Raw genomic sequence first — 21,957 nt, forward strand, 5'->3', positions numbered from 1 at the left:
TTGGCAAAGGCTCTTGCTACCCCCATAGTGCCTTTTTTAGGCAAGGCTCAAAAGACAAACCCACCTCCATAGGTATCACAAGGGATAAGAAACTAAGAGTAATGCTACTCAACGCCAGAAGTCTAAACCTGCACTTGAAACTCTCCTTAGCATGGAGAACATCGATATCTGTGCAGTAACAGAAACCTGGTTCAGGGCTCCCGAGAGCACCCCAGCACTACCAGGTTATACCTCATACCATGCTTTTCGGCCCCCAAACTTGGACCAAACCACAAAAAGAGGGGGAGTATCGATATTCATCAAAGATACCCACACCTCCAGGTTGGTGGCAAAGCACGAAGCATCAGAGACTATCCATGTGCAACTAACAGTGGGTAAAACTGCCTTCCAGTTTATAGCCTGCTACAGACCACCCTCCCAAACACAGGAACCCCACTCGGCCTTCCTGACAACACTGGAAAATATGAAGGTCTCTCCAAACACCATTATATTGGGCGACTTCAACTACCCAAACATAGACTGGGAGCATTACTCTAGCTCCAACACCCTAGCCCAAAGGTTCCTAGAATTCATAAACTCAAATGCTATGGAACAACTTGTTACCACTCCCATAAGAGGGGAAAACATACTGGACCTGATCATCACCAACATGGGGACTCTATGCTCCAGACCAGAAGTGTATCCCTCACTGGTAAGATCAGACCATAAACTGATCTCACTGGATATTCACATCCTGACCCCACCCCCTGCCCAGAAAACCACAGTGAAAAACTTCTCTAAAGCAAATTTCACACTCCTCAAAACCGAGGTGGAATCCTTCAAAGCCCCGGCCTGTGGAAAATCTGGCCCAGACCGCAGAATCCTTTATAAACGCATTCTATGAACACCTTCAGGAATGCATGGATCATGCAATCCCAAATAAAACCAAGACCCAATCCTCCAAAGGCAGACGTCCTGTCTGGTGGACCTCAGCCATAAACAAACTATACAATAGAAGGAGGAAGCTACTACATGATAGAGCAAAATCCCAAAAGAGAAGGCATCTCTGATCAGTATTAGCAAAAACTAAGGGCACTCATAAAATCGTCTAAGGCCAGCTTCGAGAGAAAAATTGCACAGGACACTAAGGATAATCACAAGGCTTTCTTTAGTTATGTTAGGAACCTGGGTGGAATTCTCAGATATGCTCAGAATTAGTCCAAAATGACAAAAAATACACCAAACCCACAGACATTGCCAACATCCTAGCTGACAGGTTCAGCGCAAACTCCCACCAAAGGGCAAATATCTATCCCAGCAGAGTGCTGCCCCCCTGACATCTCAGATGCTCAGGTAAGAGCCGCCCTCTCCAAAGCAAAAAACACAGCATCAATGGGACTGAGCTAAACCCAAACATAAAACTACTGTTCAATCTCAGCCTTACTACAGGATATGTACCCAAAAAGTGGCGTATAACAACAGTGGTCCCTCTCCACAAAGGTGGTGCCTCAACGGACCCTGGAAACTATCGCCCCATAAGCCTGACTAGCTTGGTCTGCAAAGTTATGGAAAGGATCATCATGGACCTCATAAATAAAGATATTGGGGACCTACAGACACTGGATCCTACCCAGTTCGGCTTTGTTAAGGGCAGATCCTGCCTCTTAAACCTGGTCGACTTCTTTGAAACAGTCACCAAGGCCATTGACGAAGGGAAGATGGTCCACACAGCCTACCTGGACCTCGCAAAAGCCTTCGATACAATACCCCACTTGGGCATTATAGATAAGCTCACCAGCTTAAATATAAACCCGTATGTCACTAGATGGGTACAAACTGGCTCAAGGACAGAACCCACATGGTTAGAATTGCTGGAGCCATGTCGGACTCCAAACCAGTTACAAGTGGCGTCCCACAAGGCTCAGTCCTGGGACCTCTCTTGTTCGGTATATATTTCTCGAAGGTACAGGCCAACACAGAAGGACTGTGGCTGACCAAGTTCGCAGATGACTGCAAACTGGGCACCATAATCAACTCTCCAGCCGACACAAGCATCCTCCAAAAGGGCCTCATAGAAACAGACAACTGGTGCCAGAGCCATGGCCTCAAGCTAAACGCCAAAAAGTGTATAGTCATCCCCTTTGGCAAAAACAAAGTGCCCACAAATTACCACATAGGTGGTAATCCATTAAGTACAGAAGAAGTAATTAGGGACCTGGGGACCCAAGTTGATAGCAATCTCTCATTTGACAACCACGTGGCCAAAGTGGTTAGAAAAACATTTTATATAGCCCACCTAATCATGAAGGGATTCACATCTAGATTAGGGGAGGTCATTGTGCCTCTTTATTCATTCCTCATCAGGCCCATAATCGAGTACAATGCCCCTTTTGGGATGTACCTTACCAAACACCTGCAGCAACTGGAAAGACCCCAAAAGTACCTCACCAAGAGGATCAAAGGGCTCAAACAGATACCATATGCTGCCCGGTTAAAGAAACTCCAGCTCTACTCAGTGGCATACCGTCTGCTCAGAGGCGACCTGTGCCTGACGTATAAAGCCATGTCCAACCCGAATTAAGGGACATGCTGCATCTCAAAAAATCCAAATCCCATCGAGCTACACGCTCGAGAGACTTGAACCTCAGCACTGAAATAAATAGGACATGCTGGAGGGACAGATTCATAACCCAGAGGCTCCCTTCACTCTGGAATAAAATCCCAGTCCAGGTTAGGCAGAGTCCCTCATTGACCCTCTTCAAGAGGAATCTTGATGAGTGGATGGGAGATCGTAGGTTTACCCCGGGTATCACTTCTGTGTCACTGTTAGACAGAGGCACAGTATACTAACCTCGAAAAAGGGCATAGCAAAATTAATTTAAAATGGGTGGCGAAAGCCAAACATACTCTGGCTAGGCTTATAAATGCCCTAGGGCAGATAGCCTAGTATGAACCTATGAATCTATGAAGTTCTTACTTACATATGGAACCAGTGCAAAAAAAGCAAGCCAGGAAAGCTCAAAGAGACAGTGGAAGGTGAGAATCAAATGACAATCAGAAAGGTTTACTAAGAAACTTTAGCAGACACTAGTAAAACACTGTTCAGCAAGCCAAGCTTTTACAAGAGAGAGACTTGCAGGGATAGCCAAAGAAATTCACCCACTCCCACTTCCTATCACAGCACATCATGCTGAAAGATGATGGGAAAGAGGACCAGTGTAGGATAGATGAAAACACTCCCAACACCAAGAAACACTTCTCTCTATCCCTGTGGAGTGAGAGATCATGTACCTTTATAGTGAGGAAAGGTCACTCTCCATTCCAACATAATACACTTCACATGCTCCAGGTACATTGTGGTTGGGAAAGGCTCTGAGGATGTCACTAGAGACTGGAAGTTAACAAAGAAAAATGGGGAAATTGCTACTTTTAAGTTCAGGGTGGGTCTCAGTCAGACTTGAGGCTCTAAGCAGTTCTACATTACTTATTCCTGGATTAATTTAGACCTTCAAGTAGGTTAAGGATAGGAAAAAATAAAAGCAGGCTAGTGATAATGCAGATTTTGTTTCAGGGTTTTTCCTTATGCTTTTTATCTTCAGTAAGAAACAGACAATTACACAATAAAGTTTTTAACTTTTAAATAACTGCAGCGTTTTTTTAAAAAGACCTGTATAACATCTCATGTGCTTAAAACTGTAGAACTGGAAGTGCATTTTTCCATTAATGTGTTCCCACTTGTTAGTAATCAAAGTGCTAGAATTCCATTTCAGATTTTGTGACACAGTGTAATGAACAAAGATAGAGCAAGTTAAGTTGTCAAGCTAATGAAACTTGGCACACAAAAACTGTATCAGCAGGTACCTATGGTCATCAAAGATATTTCTAATTGTACCACAAGATGTTTAGTTTCTCCCAGCATCTCAGACTTGAAAGACAGACAAGTGAAACCTGTATTTTCCTCCTTATGAAAACAAGGACTCGAGTCTTCTCTTGTACTTCAGACAAGGTCACTGTACCCCGGACTACTGCATGGCAGTGGCAACTGCCTGCAGGACCCAAGTGCCTTTTGCTATCAGCACATTGCTTAGTCATTAATTTTGTCCCTTAAAGCTGCTGAAAATAAACTTCCACAGTTTTCTTGTAGCTTTATAAACAAAAACAATGAGGTGACCTGTTCTACAAGCTCATAGACCGACTTCTTCCAATTCTTCAAAAATGTGTTTGGTGTAACATACAGGCTTGCACAGCTATAACTGGTTGGCATTCCAGCGTTTCAAATGTCTTTCACATAGCAGTTCTTTACCCCTTTGACTTAACCACAGGAATGTTATTTGAGCATGTCCCTTTCAAGATACTCCCTGAATCACTCTTTGGCAGACCGGAGGTAATTTGTTGAAAGTAATACCATACTGTGCAATAACAGAGAGGCCTCAGAGTCTGAAATTGTAAAGAGGATGATTAGAATTAGTTACACTGCAACTTCAAGAATATTTTACTACAATAATTTTGCCTAGGTAGAATAATCCTCTGTACTACTCTGTCCTTTGTATGCAACACTACAGTATTCTCAGCTCTCAAACTTGTAGCATCATTTCAGTCCTCATAATTCACCTAGGTTGTCTGTCTGATTCTTCACATTCTGTAAAATTCACTATGCATCTCATATATTGTTCTTTTCAGTGCTTGACTGGTCCCCTATACAGTTCAGTGTCACTTGCAATGTTTAAACACTTTATTATTCTGTCTATATATCAAACACATTTGGAAACTATGGTTAATATGCTGGGCTCTGCAATACATTTTGAGGGACAAACTGGGAAGACAAAAATATATATAAATACACACAAAGCACACTACCATAACACCAGATCTTCAGGGAGAGGCCACTCAACAGTAAATCATAACAGCTGGGTTTACCTACCTTATGCTGGTGTTGCATGATCATTCTCAGGAACCTTAGATGCTGGCTGAGGCACTGCATGTACTGCTAACAGCCCAAGATCTTTTGAGACTCTAGTGGTCCTCAAAAGGATGTGTTAGCATAAAAAATGCAATAGCCTAATAACCTAATAAACTATTACAGAGAAACTCTAATATTCTTGGAGGGATACAGGGAGAGCAGCTTTAATGTTAGAGTGACTAATCCAAGACCTACTGTTATAAGTAAATACTGCACACACAACTATATCTTCTTTAGGGAAGACAACTATCAGTAAATCATGCTTGGTTATATAGACACCCGAGACAGTTGGACAATTACAGGAACCCTATAGCATAACAATACTAAAATATGCCCCATTACTAAACTGCGCTTCCAACTTGTAGTGTTTTAAGTTTTGGACAGTAAACCCTGTGGCAGCTTTCAAAATAATTTTTCAAATTCCTCAACAATTTGCTAGCAAACCACACATTTGACGAGAGACAGACCAAAAATCTGGACATTCTACAAAATTCTGGACAGTTGAGAGATATGAACTGGATACCCTTTCTGAAGGTCTTGGTTCTGTGAAGAAGGACTTTGAGTTGCCTGGATGTCTAAAGTGTATAGTAAATTCTCTTGCTGGAATAATTTGGAAACAACACTGGAAGGCTAATAGAGAGGCTAAGACTATTTTCTGAAGCCACTTTAGGAATGAATATTGGGGTAGCTCTTAAGGTGTCTTTCATTGTGAAAGACAAAATATGGGGCAGTGATGGTTAAAACATGAAGTGCTGAAATTTGTCTAGGTGATGTGATAGCCATTAAAAGTTTTTGTTTTGTTTGTTTTATAAGACAAACTTCTGGTCTGCAGGGAGTGCTAGTTCAACTGATGGTCTTGTTACTGCTTCCAGAACTAAATTTAAATCCCAAGGAGGAGAAGGATCTTTAACTGTGGGGCAAAAAAGGAATACTCCTTTAAGAAAAAATTCTCGATTTCAACAATTGGCTAAGCTTCTGGTGTCATTCAAAGGGGATCCAGTGTCTGTCCGCCTGGGATGACATGCTCGACAAGCCACATTGCTTTGCTAGAGACTGCTTGCACTTGTCACCCTTAGGTTTTCGAATACTGGCCAAGGCTCTTGCCACCCCCATAGTGCCTTTTTTTAGGCAAGGCTCAAAAGACAAACCCACTGCCGTAAATAGCACAAGTAACAAAAAACTGAGGGTAATGCTACTCAATGCCAGAAGTCTAAACCTCAAAATGCATGCACTCGAGGCACTCCTCAGTATGGAGAAAATCGATATATGTGCAGTAACAGAAACCTGGTTTAAGGATCCAGAGGGCACCCCAGCACTACCAGGCTACAACTCATACCATACATTTCGGCCACAGAACCCAAACTGAAGTACAAAAGGTGGGGGCGTATCCATATTTATCAAGGATATCTACACCTCCAGGTTAGTGGCACAACACGATGCTTCAAAGATCATCAACGTGCAACTAACAACGGGCAAAACTGCAATTCAAATTGTAGTTTGCTACAGATCACCCACCATGTCACAGGACCCCCCCCCATTCCACGTTTCTGGAAACACTGGGAAACATAAAGGTCCTACCAAACACACTAATATTGGGTGATTTCAATTACCCAAACATTAAACTGGGAGTACTACTCAAGTACTAACTCCTTTGCCCAACATTTCCTACAATTTATAAACTCAAATGCCCTGGTTCAACTGGTCAACACTCCCACCAGAGGGGACAACATATTGGACCTGGTCATCACAAACATGGGCGACCGGTGTTCCACACCGGAGGTCAACCCCTCGCTGGTTAGATTTGACCATAAACAAATCACTTTGGATATCCACAATCTGCCCCCACCCCCGAACAAGAAACCACCGTGAAAAACTTTTCAAAAGTAAACTTCATGTTGCTTAAGACCGAGGTGGAAAGTTTCAAAGCCCCCATGCTGAAGGATAACGCTGTCCAAGCTGCAAAATCCTTTACTAATGCATTCTACGGGCACCTACAAGAATGCATGGATCGTGCCATCCCAAGCAAAACCAAGACTCACTCCTCCAAGGAAAGGAAACCAGTCTGGTGGACTCCTGCCATAAACAAGCTATACAATAGAAAGAGGAAACTAGTACAGAAAAGAGTAAAATCCCAAAAAGGGAAGACATCCCTGATCAGTATCAGCAAGAAACTACGATCCCTCATAAAATCATTCAAGGCGAGCTTCGAAAGAAAAATTGCCAAGGATAACCACAAGGCATTCTTTAGCTATGTCAAGAATCTAAGTGGCAGTGCTCAGATCTGCTCAGAGTTAGTGCAGAATGGCACAAAATACACTGAACCGACCAATATCGCCAACATCCTGGCAGACAGGTTTAGCGCAAACTTCACCCCACTCTCACCCCCAAAAGGGCCCATAACCATATCAGAAGAATGTAGATTCCCTGAAATCACAGACACTCAGGTTAAAACAGCCCTCTCCAAAGCCCAAAACACAGTATCAATGGGACCGGACGGTGCCCCAGGCTGTGTCCTACACGAGCTCAAAGACGAACTAACCCCCTCACCTAAACACACTGTTCAAACTCAGCCTCTCCACAGGCTAAGTACCCATAGAGTGGCGCACAGCAACGTTTATTCCACTCCACAAAAGGTGGAGCCACAACAGACCCCGGGAACTTTCGCCCTATAAGCCTGACTAGCTTGGTCTGCAAGGCTATGGAGCGCATCATCATGGAATTCATTAACAGAGACAATGGGAACCTCCAAATACTAGACCCTACCCAGTTCGGCTTTGTTAAGGGCAGATCATGCCTCCTAAACCTGGTGGATTTCTTTGAGACAGTTACCAAGGCTATAGATGAGGGAAAGGTGGTACACCAGCCTACCTAGACCTTGCAAAGGCCTTCGACACCATTCCCCATTCTGGTATTATAGACAAGCTCATCAGCCTGAACATAAACCCCTATGTCACAAGATGGGTTGCCAACTGGCTCATGGACAGAACCCACATGGTGAGAGTTACGGGAGCTAGGTCCGACTCTAAACCGGTTACAAATGGCGTTCCCCAGGGCTCAGTCCTAGGACCCTCCTGTCCGGCATATACTTCTCAGAGGTACAGGCAAGCACAGGAGGACTATGGCTGACCAAGTTCGCAGACGACTGCAAACTAGGGGCTATAATTGACTCTCCGGCTGACGCAGACATCCACCAAAAGGGTCTCACTGAGACGGATACCTGGTATCAAAATCATGGCCTCAAGCTAAATGCCAAAAAGTGCATAGTCATCCCCTTTGGAAAAAACAAAGTACCCACAAACTACGAAATAGGTGGTAGTCCCCTAAATACGGAAGACGTAATAAGGGATCTGGGGACCCAAGTAGATAGTAATCTCTCCTTTGATAATCACATTGCCAAAGTGGTTAGAAAATCCTTCTACGTGGCCCACCTAATCACAAAAGGGTTCTCATCCAGATCAAAAGAGGTCATTGTGCCCCTCTACTCATCACTCATCAGACCCGTCATAGAGTACAACGCCCCATTTGAGATGTACCTTATAAGACACCTGCAACAGCTGGAAAGACCACAGAAGTACCTCACCAAGAGGATCACTGGCCTCAAACAGATGCCCTATGCAGCTCAACTGAAGAAACTCCAGCTGTACTTGGTTGCATACCGCCTACTCAGAGGTGATCTCTGCCTGACGTACAAGGCCATATCCAACCCAGAATTGATGGACATGCTCCACCTAAAGAAAACCTTATCCCCTCGAGCCACACACTCTAGGGATCTAAACCTCACCACAACAATAAATAGGACATGCTGGAGGGATAGATTCCTGTCCCAGAGACTTCCCATGCTTTGGAACAAGATTCCAATCTACATTAGGCAGAGCTCCTCGCTAACACTCTTCAAAAGAAACCTTGACGAGTGGATGGGAAACAGAAAGTTTATCCCGGGGGTCACTTCAGTGGCTCTGCTGGACAGAGGCACAGGGAACTAATCTAAGGGGGTGGTGAAAGCCAACACATACTGGCTAGGCTTATAAATGCCTTCGGGCAGATAGCCTAGTACCTGCCTATGAACCTATAAGAAAAACCCTGCACAGTTTGGGAGGCCAGGGTACTGTTTTGGTAACCAGGACAATAATTTAGAGATAGCTACTCAGTTATCAAGGTATAATTAGCTGCTATTTCCTGTGTCAAATAATGAGGACAGGAACTGCATGTCATCCGTAGCAGAACTGGAATGTAGATTAAGACCTTTATTGGAGCCCAAACACAGCAAAATGTTTCCATTAACTTTTATAGAAATTTGAGTGTATTGTTTCTGAGAAGTGGACAGAATGTTCACTGCACTTTAAGAAAGGAAAAGGAAAGTACTGGAATTAGGGAAAATGAAAGTTAGGTACTTACCATAATGATAGATCTGTGTTTGTTTGTTTCTGTCCAATTCAACCTGTGGACTATCTTATTTGACTCTGATTTGAGACCATCCATTTCCAAAGACTTCGGCTCCCAAGCTCTGCCTCCTCTACCCAGAGTACCTTGCTCTCCTCAGAGTTGCATCATATAGTTTTGCTCCTCTACAAAAAGTCCAACTATTAACTTTAAGATCACAAACCAAGGAGAAGGAGAGAAATGCCTCAACAATGCTGTTGTCCAATGTCTGGTAGAAGTAATACAGGAGGGGTCAAGGAGGAAGGGATGGTTGAATCAGAAAAACAGACACCACCTATCTATTGTTATGGTATGTACATAACGTTCACATCCGATGTTCTTTTCCATCTGGGTTCAAGCCTGTGAGACAGAGTCCCCAACCACGTTTTCACCCCATGGAGGTCTATGAAAACACATTCCACAATGTGGTGGAACCACAGGAAGCTCTAGACCTCAAGTGAATACCCAACTTGTAGACCGACACAAAGGTATGTGGACTGACCCAAGTAGCGGCAGCACAAATGTCATCAACAGCAGCGCTGGAGGAGAAAGCTGTGGAGGTAGCCACAGCTTTAGCACAGTGACACTTCGGTTTGCAAGGTAAAGTTTTTCCTTTCAAACTATATTCTAAAGAAATGCAATAAGACACTCGGATAAGGTGGACTTAAACTGGCTTCCCCAAGCAGGCCTCTAAAAATGAAATAAACAGCTGTTTAGACTCCCTGAAGGACTTGGTTCTGTGTAAATTAAACCTTAGTTTTCTGTGAACATTAAGACAATGCAGTAAATATTCTCCTTTGTTAGAAAAATTGAGTGAAAATGCTGGTAAGCGGAACGCCTGATTCAAGGTGGTTTCTGATGCCAGTTTAGGCAGAAAAGAAGGATCTGTTCTGAGAGAGACCCTATCTTTGTGAAAGACCAGATATGGAGGCACAGAGGATAAAGCTGGCATCTTTGACACATGCCTGGTCAAAGTAACAGGTACCAGGAAAAGTCTTCCAAGACAGCAACTTCAAGGAAACCGTTACTGTAGGCTCAGAAGGTCCAGCAAGAATGTGAAGCATTAAAATTTAAATCCCAAGGAGGGACAGGGTCCTGGACAGGGGTCTCAATAAGAAAGTTCCTTTGAGAAAGGTCTTTTAAATCTTCAGTGCCGATAAAGGCATATTATCACTGCTAATGTAAGTTGGAAATGGCAGCTAACTGCTCTTTAATAGTGGAATTTCTAGATCCCAAATGAAATCCATCAGCAAGGAATCAAGAACAGCCTCCAAATATCTAAGAACCAGACCTTTAGAAGGCGCCCAAGAAGTGAAGCATCTCCACTTGCTAGTGTAGACTGTGTGTGTGGTGTGTGTGTGTGTGTGTGTGTGTGTGTGTGTGTGTGTGTGTGTGTGTGTGTGTGTAATACATATATATATATATATATATATATATATATATATATATATATATATATAAAACTCCTGGGAAGAAGACAGCCTGGAATCTCTGGCCATCAAGAGAATTGGAGAAACCATGCAGTTAGAGTCTGGAGGTTGGACGGGTTCAAGATCACCCAGGTGAGAGATCAGATCTGGAACAGGATCTAGCATCAAAGGAGGGTACCTCCGAAGAGGTCACAGACAAGGGAACCACACCTGATGTGGATAAATGGGATCAATGAGGATCAGTCGCTCTGCAACAGGCAGCCTTCTAGAGAAACTTTACTATCAGAGGAGATTAAGAATAACAATACAGGAGACGCTGGGTGGCTATCGCTGTGGAATGAGTACAGTGTAATAACTGCTGCACTTGGTGTTGGATAGGGAAGCAAAAAGATTACAACACAGTGCCCCAAGCCCTCTCAAATTTAGGGAACACTCATGAGGAATAAGGATGTTATTGTTCATGTGCATTGCTACCAGAAACCGTTGAAATGAAATCACCCATTGTCAAACCCTCACAGCCTTCCGATTTAAAGGGTAAGACCCTGGTTCCCCCCTGTTTGTTCAGATATCAAGCTACCAACATATTGTCTGCTGTACTGAAGTCACACCCTTGGGGAAAAAAGCCTGCAATGCACAGAAGACTGCTCTCCTCTTCAAGACAATGATATGAAGATTGGCCTCAATGGATCAAGTCCCTTGGACTGTCTTCCCTTCAAAGTGCCACCCACCCCCAACTGAGAATGCAGGCATCCGTTGGGACAGTGCCCTGCATGGAGGAAGAACAAATGACACTATGGGAGACTCCAACCATCACTTGAATTCACTGACAGATTTCCATCAACATGTTGGGAAAATACATAGACCTGGTCAAGGAGAGCCATTGCATGGCTAGTGTCCACTGGAGGATCCACATATGTTACCTCACCAGGGGGAATACGCAGAATGCTCCAGCCATGTAACTTAGAGTTTGAAAACCAGGGAAGCCAGAGATTTCCTGTGAGAGAGTAAGAGATTGGCTTGAGTATGAATGACAGACACTGAGAGCTTGACATCTTGCAGTCTGACACACTGTGTTCAACTAACATCCTATAAACTGTCTGAAGGCTGGATTTTTTTTTGATAGTTTACAGTGATTGCAAATGAAAGACACAACTGGATTAAGGAATTCCTGGCCCTGACAAAATATGCCTTGTGGAGGCAGTGAGAAGCCAATCATTGAGGTATGGAAATGCCTGGAAACCCTGCAGCCTAAACCTCCTGGCTAGATCTTTTTTTGAAGGTGGATGCTGATCTCTTGAATCTTCACCTGCATCTGGTAATGGTAAATACTGTTTTGGTGGAATCTGGGACAATTGTATGATATAGCCTCTGGATATGATCTTTCAGACCCAGATGACAGGTTTGATGGCCAGCCACATGGTAGTGTTGAGATAATGCTCCCTGACTGCCTCCAGAGATGGACAGTCCGCCAAGTCTTCAAGGGTGTTGTTTTTGCCTTAAGGGGAAGCATTCCTTGTACTCCTGATTCTGCAGACCCCTTCAACTATGTTTACAGTGTCCACTAAGGGGCTGTCTCTGCCATGGCTTCCCATGTTTGAGAGAAAATCAAAGGTTTGACACTGGGATTTTTTTGAACCACAGGGATTTGGGACCCTTCTGATTCTTACTGAAGGATCTCTGAGGGTTCTCAAATTTTAGTCCCATGGCAGACAGTATCTTCCCATCCTGTTCACAACTCATCAATTTTTCCCTTACAGTGGGACCAAATGTGTGTGGATCCTGCCTATCTTTAAGTGGGTGTTCGATTTCATCTGGCTTACAGGGAATGGCTTTGGTTGTGCCTGGTTCCTGTTATATCCTCCTGCTGACTAAATGTATCAGACTGTCTGCAGGAGTGACCACCCAAGAGGTAGGGGTTGCACAGCCATATACTTCGAAAACCATTTCCTCCTCTTGATAGGGGGTTCTGATAGCTAAGGTCCTTTTTTCCTCATCAATTCATGGACTTGAACAGTGACGCCTTCAAGAGGGGATCATCCATGTCAGTGTCATATATATTAGACTCTGAAGGAGAGTCAATGATTCCTCTTACAGTCTCTTCTTGGGGAATTGCTGGTAGTGACTGGATGGAGTCACCAGAAGATTCAGTATGCACTTGGAATGAAGCATTGATAGAACAGTCTCATGGAGTGGTACCAGTTCTGATGGCACTCCCATCACTACTCACTACCCTAGAGAAGGAGGCTATCGTCCTCTCCATTGCCTCAAAGGCAGAGACAGGATCTGTCTGCAATGAGAGAATATTTTTCAGGATAGTTTCCTTTCATACTAAAGCAGAAGTGAGCAGTGGCAAAGAAAGGACTGACTCAGAGGTTTCAGAAGGCCTTGAAGCAGAGACTATAGTAGAAGGCTCGAATACCAGAAACTTCGACAAAAAGAATGCCTTCAAATGAGTTGTCAACAAGGACTATACTGGAGTAGAATGTGAGTTGGATGGACAGTGCCAGAGCCGATGTTGAGATAGCCACAGGCGTTGAACTGACAGAATCCAGATGGGTAGTCAGTTGCAAAACTGCTAATGTGTGAACTGGCACTGGGGTACCAGCTAAAATTAGTGACGGGAACCAACCTGTTTTCCCGTAGAAACACAGGGGATGGGATGATACCAGTCTTCAGAAAGGGTCTCATCAGCTCCCAATCTACTTCATACATAAAAGAACTCGTAGAAAATAGTTTGGAAACCATGAAATGAGAGAGCTCTTGTGCTGAAGAATATCTGCTGTCTGATTAAGAGGAGGGAACTTGTCCCTGATTTATTTCTATTACTGAAGATTTCAGTTTTGGAGGTGAGGAAGGGTATTGTTTCTTTCTCAGTATCTTTAGGGGAAGAAGCTGGTCCCAGCTTATACACCTTCCATTTCTTAGACACTTCTCCCTATCTTTTTCCTTGCTTTTCTCTTGTCAGAAGCTTCTGAAGAATGCAGTACCTTAAATTGTTCTTCCTATCTGCCAAAGATCTGGGTCTAAATCCTTTACAAATTGAGCATTCAATCAAAGGTTATATCCACACTTGCTGTACTTTTTGAAAATTTTACCCACAACTGAAAGAGAAAAGAAAAAAAAAAAACAGAAACCTGCACACTATTAATATGCTATACTACTCTCAAAGAAGCTAGGCACACTGCCTTAGTGCCACAAAGTAAGGCACTATAAAGGGAAAAAATATATATTTCAGTAAAATGTAACCAGTACAGACCAAACTAGAAATAACCTTGAAAAGCACACTCAACCGTTGGGGAAAAACTCTACTAATATTTTAAATGGAAGGGAGCCCTTGGCTACAAGTAGAAATCGAGCTGTTCACAATAGCAGCAAATGAGATCTCACAGGAGTGGTTCACATGAGATTATGGGAAAGTCTACTTCTGTGACTCTTCACTTCTGTATGTCATCTTGCAATATCTGAGTGTAATTTCCATCTGTGTTCCAAAATTATCTCCCTGCTTAAAGTATACTGATCCTGTACACATGGAGTATGAACTGTTGAGATGAAGGCTGAGCTATAATACTAACTCCCAAATCCAAACTGCCTCTTTGCTCAGTTAGAATCTGACTGTTTATACACCACATTACTGATTTGGAGATATAATGGCTGAAAATTGTTACAGAAGGCTGTAAGGTCCATGTAAACTGGTTTTATGATCCTCAAGTGGATGTGAAATGACCTTTCCTGTTGAGTTCATTTGCTCTGCCCTGACAGGTTATTAAGGAAGGCTCCCTAAGCATAACCTGAAGAATTCTTTGCTAAATATTGGACTTTGTATGTGGGAAGTAACATCACTCCTATGTATAAGTTTGCCAAACTGTCCACAAGAGGAATTTATTATTTACACATTAGGTAGCAGGAAAATCAAACATCATGTCCAGTGGATTTTTAGACTGAATGCATGGATTTCTCAGATGACACTGTTTTTGAAGTCTTGGATAAGGAACTAGAAGCATGCATAAACCATTAACAAATTTCAACAAAGTTTTGATTTCTAAACAAGTCATAAGTGCTTGATTACTCTGAATTCTCAACTGACCTTGCCTACAGTACAAGGGTCTTTTTTTTAGAATTCTTATCTAGCAGCTTTGTTGTTCATAAATATCAGTTTTCCTGTGGTCTAGGGAGGCATACCCCCCCAGGTAGAAAATTATTGTGCCTCAGTACAAGGATCCCTGATATATATATATATATATATATATATATATATATATATATATATATATATATATGTGTGTGTGTGTGTACACACCCTTGTTAAAATTACAGGTTTTTGTGATATAAAAATGAGACCACAATAAATCATTTCAATACTTTTCCCACCTTTAATGTGACCTACAACCTGTACAATTAAATTGAAAAACAAACAAATATGTTAGGGGAAAAATATGAAAAATAAAAAACATACAAAAAGCTGGTTGCATAAGTTTGCACACCCTTAAACTAATACTTTTGTTGAAGCACCTTTTGATTTAATTACAGCATTCAGTCTTCTTGGGTAGGAGTCTATCAGCATGGCACATCTTGACTTGACCATGTTTGCCCACTCTTCCTTGCAAAAGCACTCCACATCTGTCAGATTGCAAGAGTGTCTCTTCTGCACAGCCCTCTTCAGGTCACCCCACAGATTTTCTATTGGATATAGGTCTGGGCTCTGGCTGGGCCATTCCAAAACTTTAATTTCCTTCTGATGAAGCCATTCTTTTGTTGATTTGGATGTATGCTTGAGGTCATTGTCGTGTTGAAAGGTGAAATTCCTCATCATCTTCAGCTTTCTAGCAGACGCCTAAAGGTTTTCGGCCAAAAGTGACTGATATTTGGAACTGTTCATAATTCCCTTCACCTTGAATAAAGCCCCAGTTCCAGTTGAAGAAAAGCAACCACAAAGCATGATACTGCCACCACCATGCTTCACTGTGGGGATGGTGTTCTTTTGGTGTTTCGAAGTGTTGTTTTTGCACCAAACGTACCTTTTGGAATTGTGGCCAAATAGTTCAACCTTGGTCTCATCAGACCATAACACATTTTCCCATATGCCTTTGGGAGATTTGATGTATTGTTTTGCAAATTTTAGCCGGGCCTGGATGTTCTTTTGTGTAAGAAAAGGCTTCTGTCTTGTAACCCGACCTCATAGTCCAGACATATGGAGAATACAGGAGATTGTTGTCATATGTAGTACACAACCAGTACTTGCCAGAAATTCCTGCAGCTCCTTCAGTGTTGCTGTAGGTCTCTTGGCAGCCTCCCTGACCAGTTTTCTTGTCTTTTCATCAATTTTGGAGGGATGTCCAGTTCTTTGCAACATCACTGTTGTCCCATATTTTCTCCACTTTTTGATAACTGTCTTCACTCTGTTCCATGGTGTATCCAATGCTGTGGAAATTTTTTTGTACCCTTCTCCTGACTGATACCTTTCAACAATGAGATCCCTTTGATGCTTTGTAAGCTCTCTGCGAACCATGGCTTTTGCTGTAGCAGGCAACTGAGTAAATGTCAGGAAAATCCTACCAGGGCAGCTGAACTTTATTTGGGGTTAATCAGACTCTCTTTACTTGATGGCAAGTGTGTACCCAAGAAGACTGAATGCTGTAATTAAATCAAAAGGAGCTTCCCTGTGCACCTTTTATTGGTCTGTTGCTCAGGCATACAGTAAGAACCCCCCCCCCGAAAGGAACCTATTACTTTTTCCTCCTCCTTTGCTCCCTAGCTCCACTAGTAAGCTTTTGGCTTGGCAAATGTCTGATCCTCTGGCTCTAAGCAACTCTGAAATTCCTTTATATAGCATAACTAAATGTAAATAATTTGAAGGTTAATGAAACTTTCTAACCACAATTCAAAGGAAAATTTAGAGAGAAGTCTTGAAAAAATCCATACAAAATCCTGGTATTAAAATGGTGAGACAAAATGAATCTGCTCTTCCTTAAACTTGTACCTCATCTCATTTATTTTCAGTGAGCCTCTCCAAGGCCAAAATATCACAAATATTCAAAGTGATAAAAATGATACTGCAATATCTAGCTCAAAGTGAAAATACTTTTACAGTACACATGCAGGATCACTTCTCACACAGGACAGTACTCCTACTATCTTGATTATACAGAGAAAGGCACTTTCATGTGAACTTGAGAATCAGACTGCCCAAAACAGGAATATACCTGCATATAAGTACAAAACAATGTGACCTCCTCAAACTGAAATACCAGCTAAATATACATACCAAAGCACAGACATAAGAGGGAGGATTTTTATAAAACAACCCACTTATGAAACCAGCTATGGATTTCAATACAGACATCAGATTGTTACATTCCATAACACCCTAGGAGACACTTGGCACTGAGTCTCAAGCTGTCAGTACAGGTGGCTTGGATATAATATGAAGTGGACGACCTCTTAACACACTGTATATTCTTGTTGCCTTGCTTGCTTGCATGACACTGAATGCAGGTGAGTGCAATCCATCAGCCTCCCTATAGCACAGAAAGTTGCTATCCGCAAAATACAGCTGAAATTTCCAGGTCACCACAATACAGTTCTGAGTCAGAAAATGGGCTGGTGCAGATAATCTCTCAAGGTGATACTTCCTTTTTCATGCCAAAAGGAAAAAGAGCAAGCATTATCATTTAAATTCATACTGGTGTACCCACTAAACAAGCTGCAAATGTTGGATATATCTCCATCTTTTCTAATACCCTCTCCTTCATTTCACATTTTCACACGGTAATGACAAGATATATCAGACATGGCACACTCTTTGCCACAGTTAAGCCATACACCAGGTAGTACAAAAACAGTTTACATAAGATGCAGGCGTCTGCACAACCAATAAAGGATGTGCAACATATACGGTACTGGATGAAGTCCACAGGAATATTCTGCAGGGTCAATCACTAGACAAACACATTTGCTACTGTTACTATTCAAATAACTTGCTTGAATTAAGTAACCCGTTTGATAAACAAGGCCATTCTAAATGGCTCCAGCATTACTACCATAATGTAGTGCTATACTGTACATTAGACAACAATAAGAATGGCAGGAGTGGAAGGTCACAGGGGTGCACTTCCCTAATTCAGCAATCCCTCATGACAATTTAACAGAGCCTAAACTGGTTTAATGGACCTTTCTGTCTTGATGAAAATATGATAAATGAAAATTTTGGAACTGCTAAGTGATGACTTTGCACCCTTGTTTTATAAAATATTTGATGTGGCTGTTATCTACTATCTAAGAGGATTTATTTTTAATCAGATATCACCTATTTCCTTTCTATGGACAGTATCACTGACTCCTCTGCAGCCTTCTCTACATGCACTAGTAATCTAGTTTATTCACTTTTTTTCCTTCTATCAGTTCCGTCCTGGCCAACTGTCCCATTTGTTCCCAATCACTGGGTCAACAGTCAGCTGGGAGAAGCCATCATTTAGGTGGCCATCAGGTGTCGTTTGAGTTTTGTCTCTGATTTTCTCTCTGACTAACTCTGCACATCTGGCAAGGTGCCAGAGAGGTGTACAATGTGCTATCTACTCTGGATGTTCCCTCACTTTTGAAAGGGGCGTGCCCTCCAAGTAGCTCTGCCCTTCCCCGCAGCTCATAAGAGGTGGTTTCCCTGGTCTCCATCAGGAAAATCAGGCCACCTAGTGTACTCCAAGTTTGTGCCAATCCAGACACATGGGTTGCAGTCAAACTTCATCCCTCTGTGCCACACCATTAATGTGTCCATGTGTGGTTTGTTCTGTTGTGCGCACATTCTTCTAGTTTGTTCATCCACAGCTTGCATCTGTTCTAAATCAATACAGCCTTTGCAAAACAGCTGTAAATTACATAAATACAGCTGAAAGGACACAATGTTTTCAAGGAAAGAAAAAAGTTAAAAGTGATTTAGTGGACAAAGCCACCAAAAGTAGGAATAGGAACTTGTATACAGATACAATTAGAAGTAGAAGTAACAAAGCATTTTCACTGTCTTTAAGTATCCAAAAACCAGAAAGTTTAAATGAACAACCAGTTTTACCCCATCTTGACAACTGCTTCAGAATTCTTAGCTATAGTAACTAAACATTATTTTGTGCTCTTTCTATGAGGTGTATTAGCATAAGTCAGATTAAACCTCAAAGCATTAGCAATGTTTTTCAGTATCAATATAATGCAATGTCTTAAGTCCTGGTTCTAAGCTTAGACAGATATTCTTGACAATTCTGGCCTGCCAATCTACTTCACTTGTATAAAAAAATCAACAAATTGCTCTGACTGAAATAACGTATGACACAAAAATGATGTACTATATTTGTATTAAAGAACGGACTTGCCCTATTAGCACCGCAGTCTAAAGCTAAGGTCACTTATACATTTATGTTTACTTCTGTCATATTTTTACCTTTTAATACTGTTGAGAGCTGAAGCCACTGCTTGAGCCAGTTTCTACATTCTGTTGCATCAATGTGGGTGGAGTCCAGTCCTCTGACATAACAAGCCTAAATAAAAGCGTGCAAGGTGAGTACCATTAAAAGGTTTAACATTTGTCAGGATACAGGCATTTTTGTGCGTGCGCATGATTATCTCCCTTTCAACATCCACGTTACATAGTCCTGAGCCTTCGCAAAATAATTTTTCTACAGTAACCACATTTTCAGTCAAAACAGCACACAGTTAACCATATGCAGATGATTGCAACATTATTTTGTGCTCTTTTTAACACTAGTTTACTGAACTTAGACTGTATCAAAGAACATGTATCCAAAATCATCATATTACAAACACCCGACTTATCTAAGCCATACTCCTACATACATATTTTTTCATGCCCCCAAAGTATGAGATTTGTTACACTCATCCTTATGTGGGCACATAGTTTACATATATGACTTGTTTTATCTAAATTTTATTTATTTGGCATTTGTTCACTGGGAAAGTCTGACTGGGTCATAAGGTACACATTTTCAGTGGAGGCCCAGGGAGAGGAGCTCCAGATACATATGGTTAACAGAATGAAAAACTTATTTTAACATTTGTTGACAGTGAAAGTCAGACTAGGACACAACCTATTTTCAGCGGAGGCCCAAGGAGAAACGCAGTCTTTGGATGTGGGAGGAAATCAGAGTATTTGGAGGAAATCCACGCAAATGCATGGAGGACAAGCGGACTTCGCACAGAAGGCACCCCAGCTGAGAATCAAACCAGAGAACCTCTTGCTGTGAGCCATAACAATCAAGCACAAATATGAAAACAACACATTACTTTGTCAGAATGAGAACTTTACAGACATAATAAAGTCATAACATTTAAGCACAAAATTTGAAAAACTACACATTAGTTTGTCAGAATAAATATTCAACAGACATAATAAAATCATAGAGTTCAAGCATAAATTATATGGAATGCCTGATAATGGGAAGGTGCAGCATTATTTACATAATAGATGATGGACTTTCCACTGTGTGATTCCTTAAACCTCTTGCATTAGAGATGACATAGGATATATGTAAATTACCATTTAAGGACATCAGGTGTTTCAGCTAAATGGCAATTCTGAATGTCCATGACTTTTTCTTCTATTTATGGACAAATTCAGGCCAATAAAGCCAAACACCACTAGCTGTGGACATGCATGTTTCTGCCTTCATATGGCATCATCAGCACAGCATCAGTGGAATGCTTGGCTAACATTTGGAAACACAGGGTTGTCATACCCAACTGATAAGCTGATGATGTCATAAGAAGGCAGAAACATGCATGTCCATTGCTAGTGGTGTTTGGCTTTATTGGCCTGAATTTGTCCATAAATATACGTAAAATAAAAAGTCATGGACATTCAGAATTGCCATTTAGCTGAAACACCGGATGTCCTTAAATGGTAATTTGCATATATCCCATATAGTCTCTAATGCAAGAGGTTTAAGGACTCAGACAGTGGAAAATCTAGCTTTGATTGATTTTTCTTTGTGTTTTTTTAACCAATTGTTTTCTGTGTGTGTTTTTTACTCATTGTTTTAGTTTGTTAGTTGGGCTATTTTGCAGTCACCCTAAGGTTTATGGATATCAGTTGGGTATGATAACCCTGTGTTTCCAAATGTTAACCAAGCATTCCAGTTACGCTGTGCTGATGATGCCAAAAGATGGCAGAAACATGCATGTCCACAGCTAGTGGTGTTTGGCTTTATTGATCTGAATTTGTCCATAAATACATGGAAAAGAAAAAAAGTAATTGACATTCAGAATTTCCATTTAGCTAAAACACCTGATGTCCTTAAACAGTAATTTGCATATATCCCATGCTGTCTCTAATGCAAGAGGTTTATCACACAGTGTAAAGTATAGCTTTGCTAGATTTTCCTTTGTGTTTTTTAACCAATTGTTTTTTCTGCGTGACCTTTTTACTCATTGTTTTAGGTTACACAATAGATGATTATCATAATTATTAAAAACTCTAGAGGTCATGAAATATGGTAACAGATTACATTGGTGAAGGTGTAGGATAATATGAGTACAGAAGGGTAGGGTGTGATAGACGAGATAGTAGGAATAGATGTGGAAAAGGTACGAGTGTAACCTCAGGGGAGTATGTGGAGAGGAAAGGAGGGTAGGGTAAGTTAACAGTGGGGATAGAAAGAGTAGGGGTAAAAATAGGTATAAGAGTATCTCAGCCTGGGCTCATACATGAGCAAATCCAAGCTGTGTTGAAGTATTCTATCACAGAGATTTTGAAGGAGTGCAGGTTAGTAGCAGTTTTGATAGTTAAAGGAAGGAAGTTCCACAGTTTTGCCACAGAGCAGGAGTAAAGGCTTAGGCTTTGTTGGGTTTATAAGTTGTGATGAGATGTTTGTCTTCAGATCTGAGATGTTTATTTGGCATATAAAAGTGAATGGGCTAAGAGCAAGACAAGCTAGTGGATTGTTGATGATTTTGCATACTGTAGTAAGCTGTACATATTGGAGGGAGAGTTCAGGCCATCTTAGGGAATGTAGGACTTTACAGTGAATTATAGGGGTTGCGTTTATGGCAAATTTGGCAATGCTGTTATAGCAGCTTTCTATTTTTTTTTCCTTTGGGAGGTCTGTAAGTTAGTTAGAATTGGGGCCTCATATAACAGTGAGGACAAGAGGCAGGTTTTGGCCAGGGTAATTT

The 21,957-nt window shown here is 41.7% G+C and overlaps 1 protein-coding gene across 1 annotated transcript in view; it reads right to left on the reverse strand.

Moving 5' to 3' along the window:
- Nucleotides 1–2,873: 2,873 nt before the first annotated feature.
- Nucleotides 2,874–21,957, reverse strand: part of LETMD1 (LETM1 domain containing 1) — a 223,222-nt gene continuing 204,138 nt past the window's right edge. The window contains exons 8-9 of the mRNA XM_044083454.1: nt 19,211–19,307; nt 2,874–4,416 (exon numbers count right to left, since the gene is read on the reverse strand). Coding sequence (XP_043939389.1) covers nt 4,343–4,416; nt 19,211–19,307 — 171 coding nt within the window. The 3' untranslated portion in view covers nt 2,874–4,342. The remainder of the gene's footprint in view (nt 4,417–19,210; nt 19,308–21,957) is intronic.

Source organism: Protopterus annectens, chromosome 9.part0, assembly GCF_019279795.1.
Source record: "Protopterus annectens isolate FY-2018-M chromosome 9.part0, PAN1.0, whole genome shotgun sequence".
Classification (NCBI taxonomy): domain Eukaryota; kingdom Metazoa; phylum Chordata; order Ceratodontiformes; family Protopteridae; genus Protopterus; species Protopterus annectens.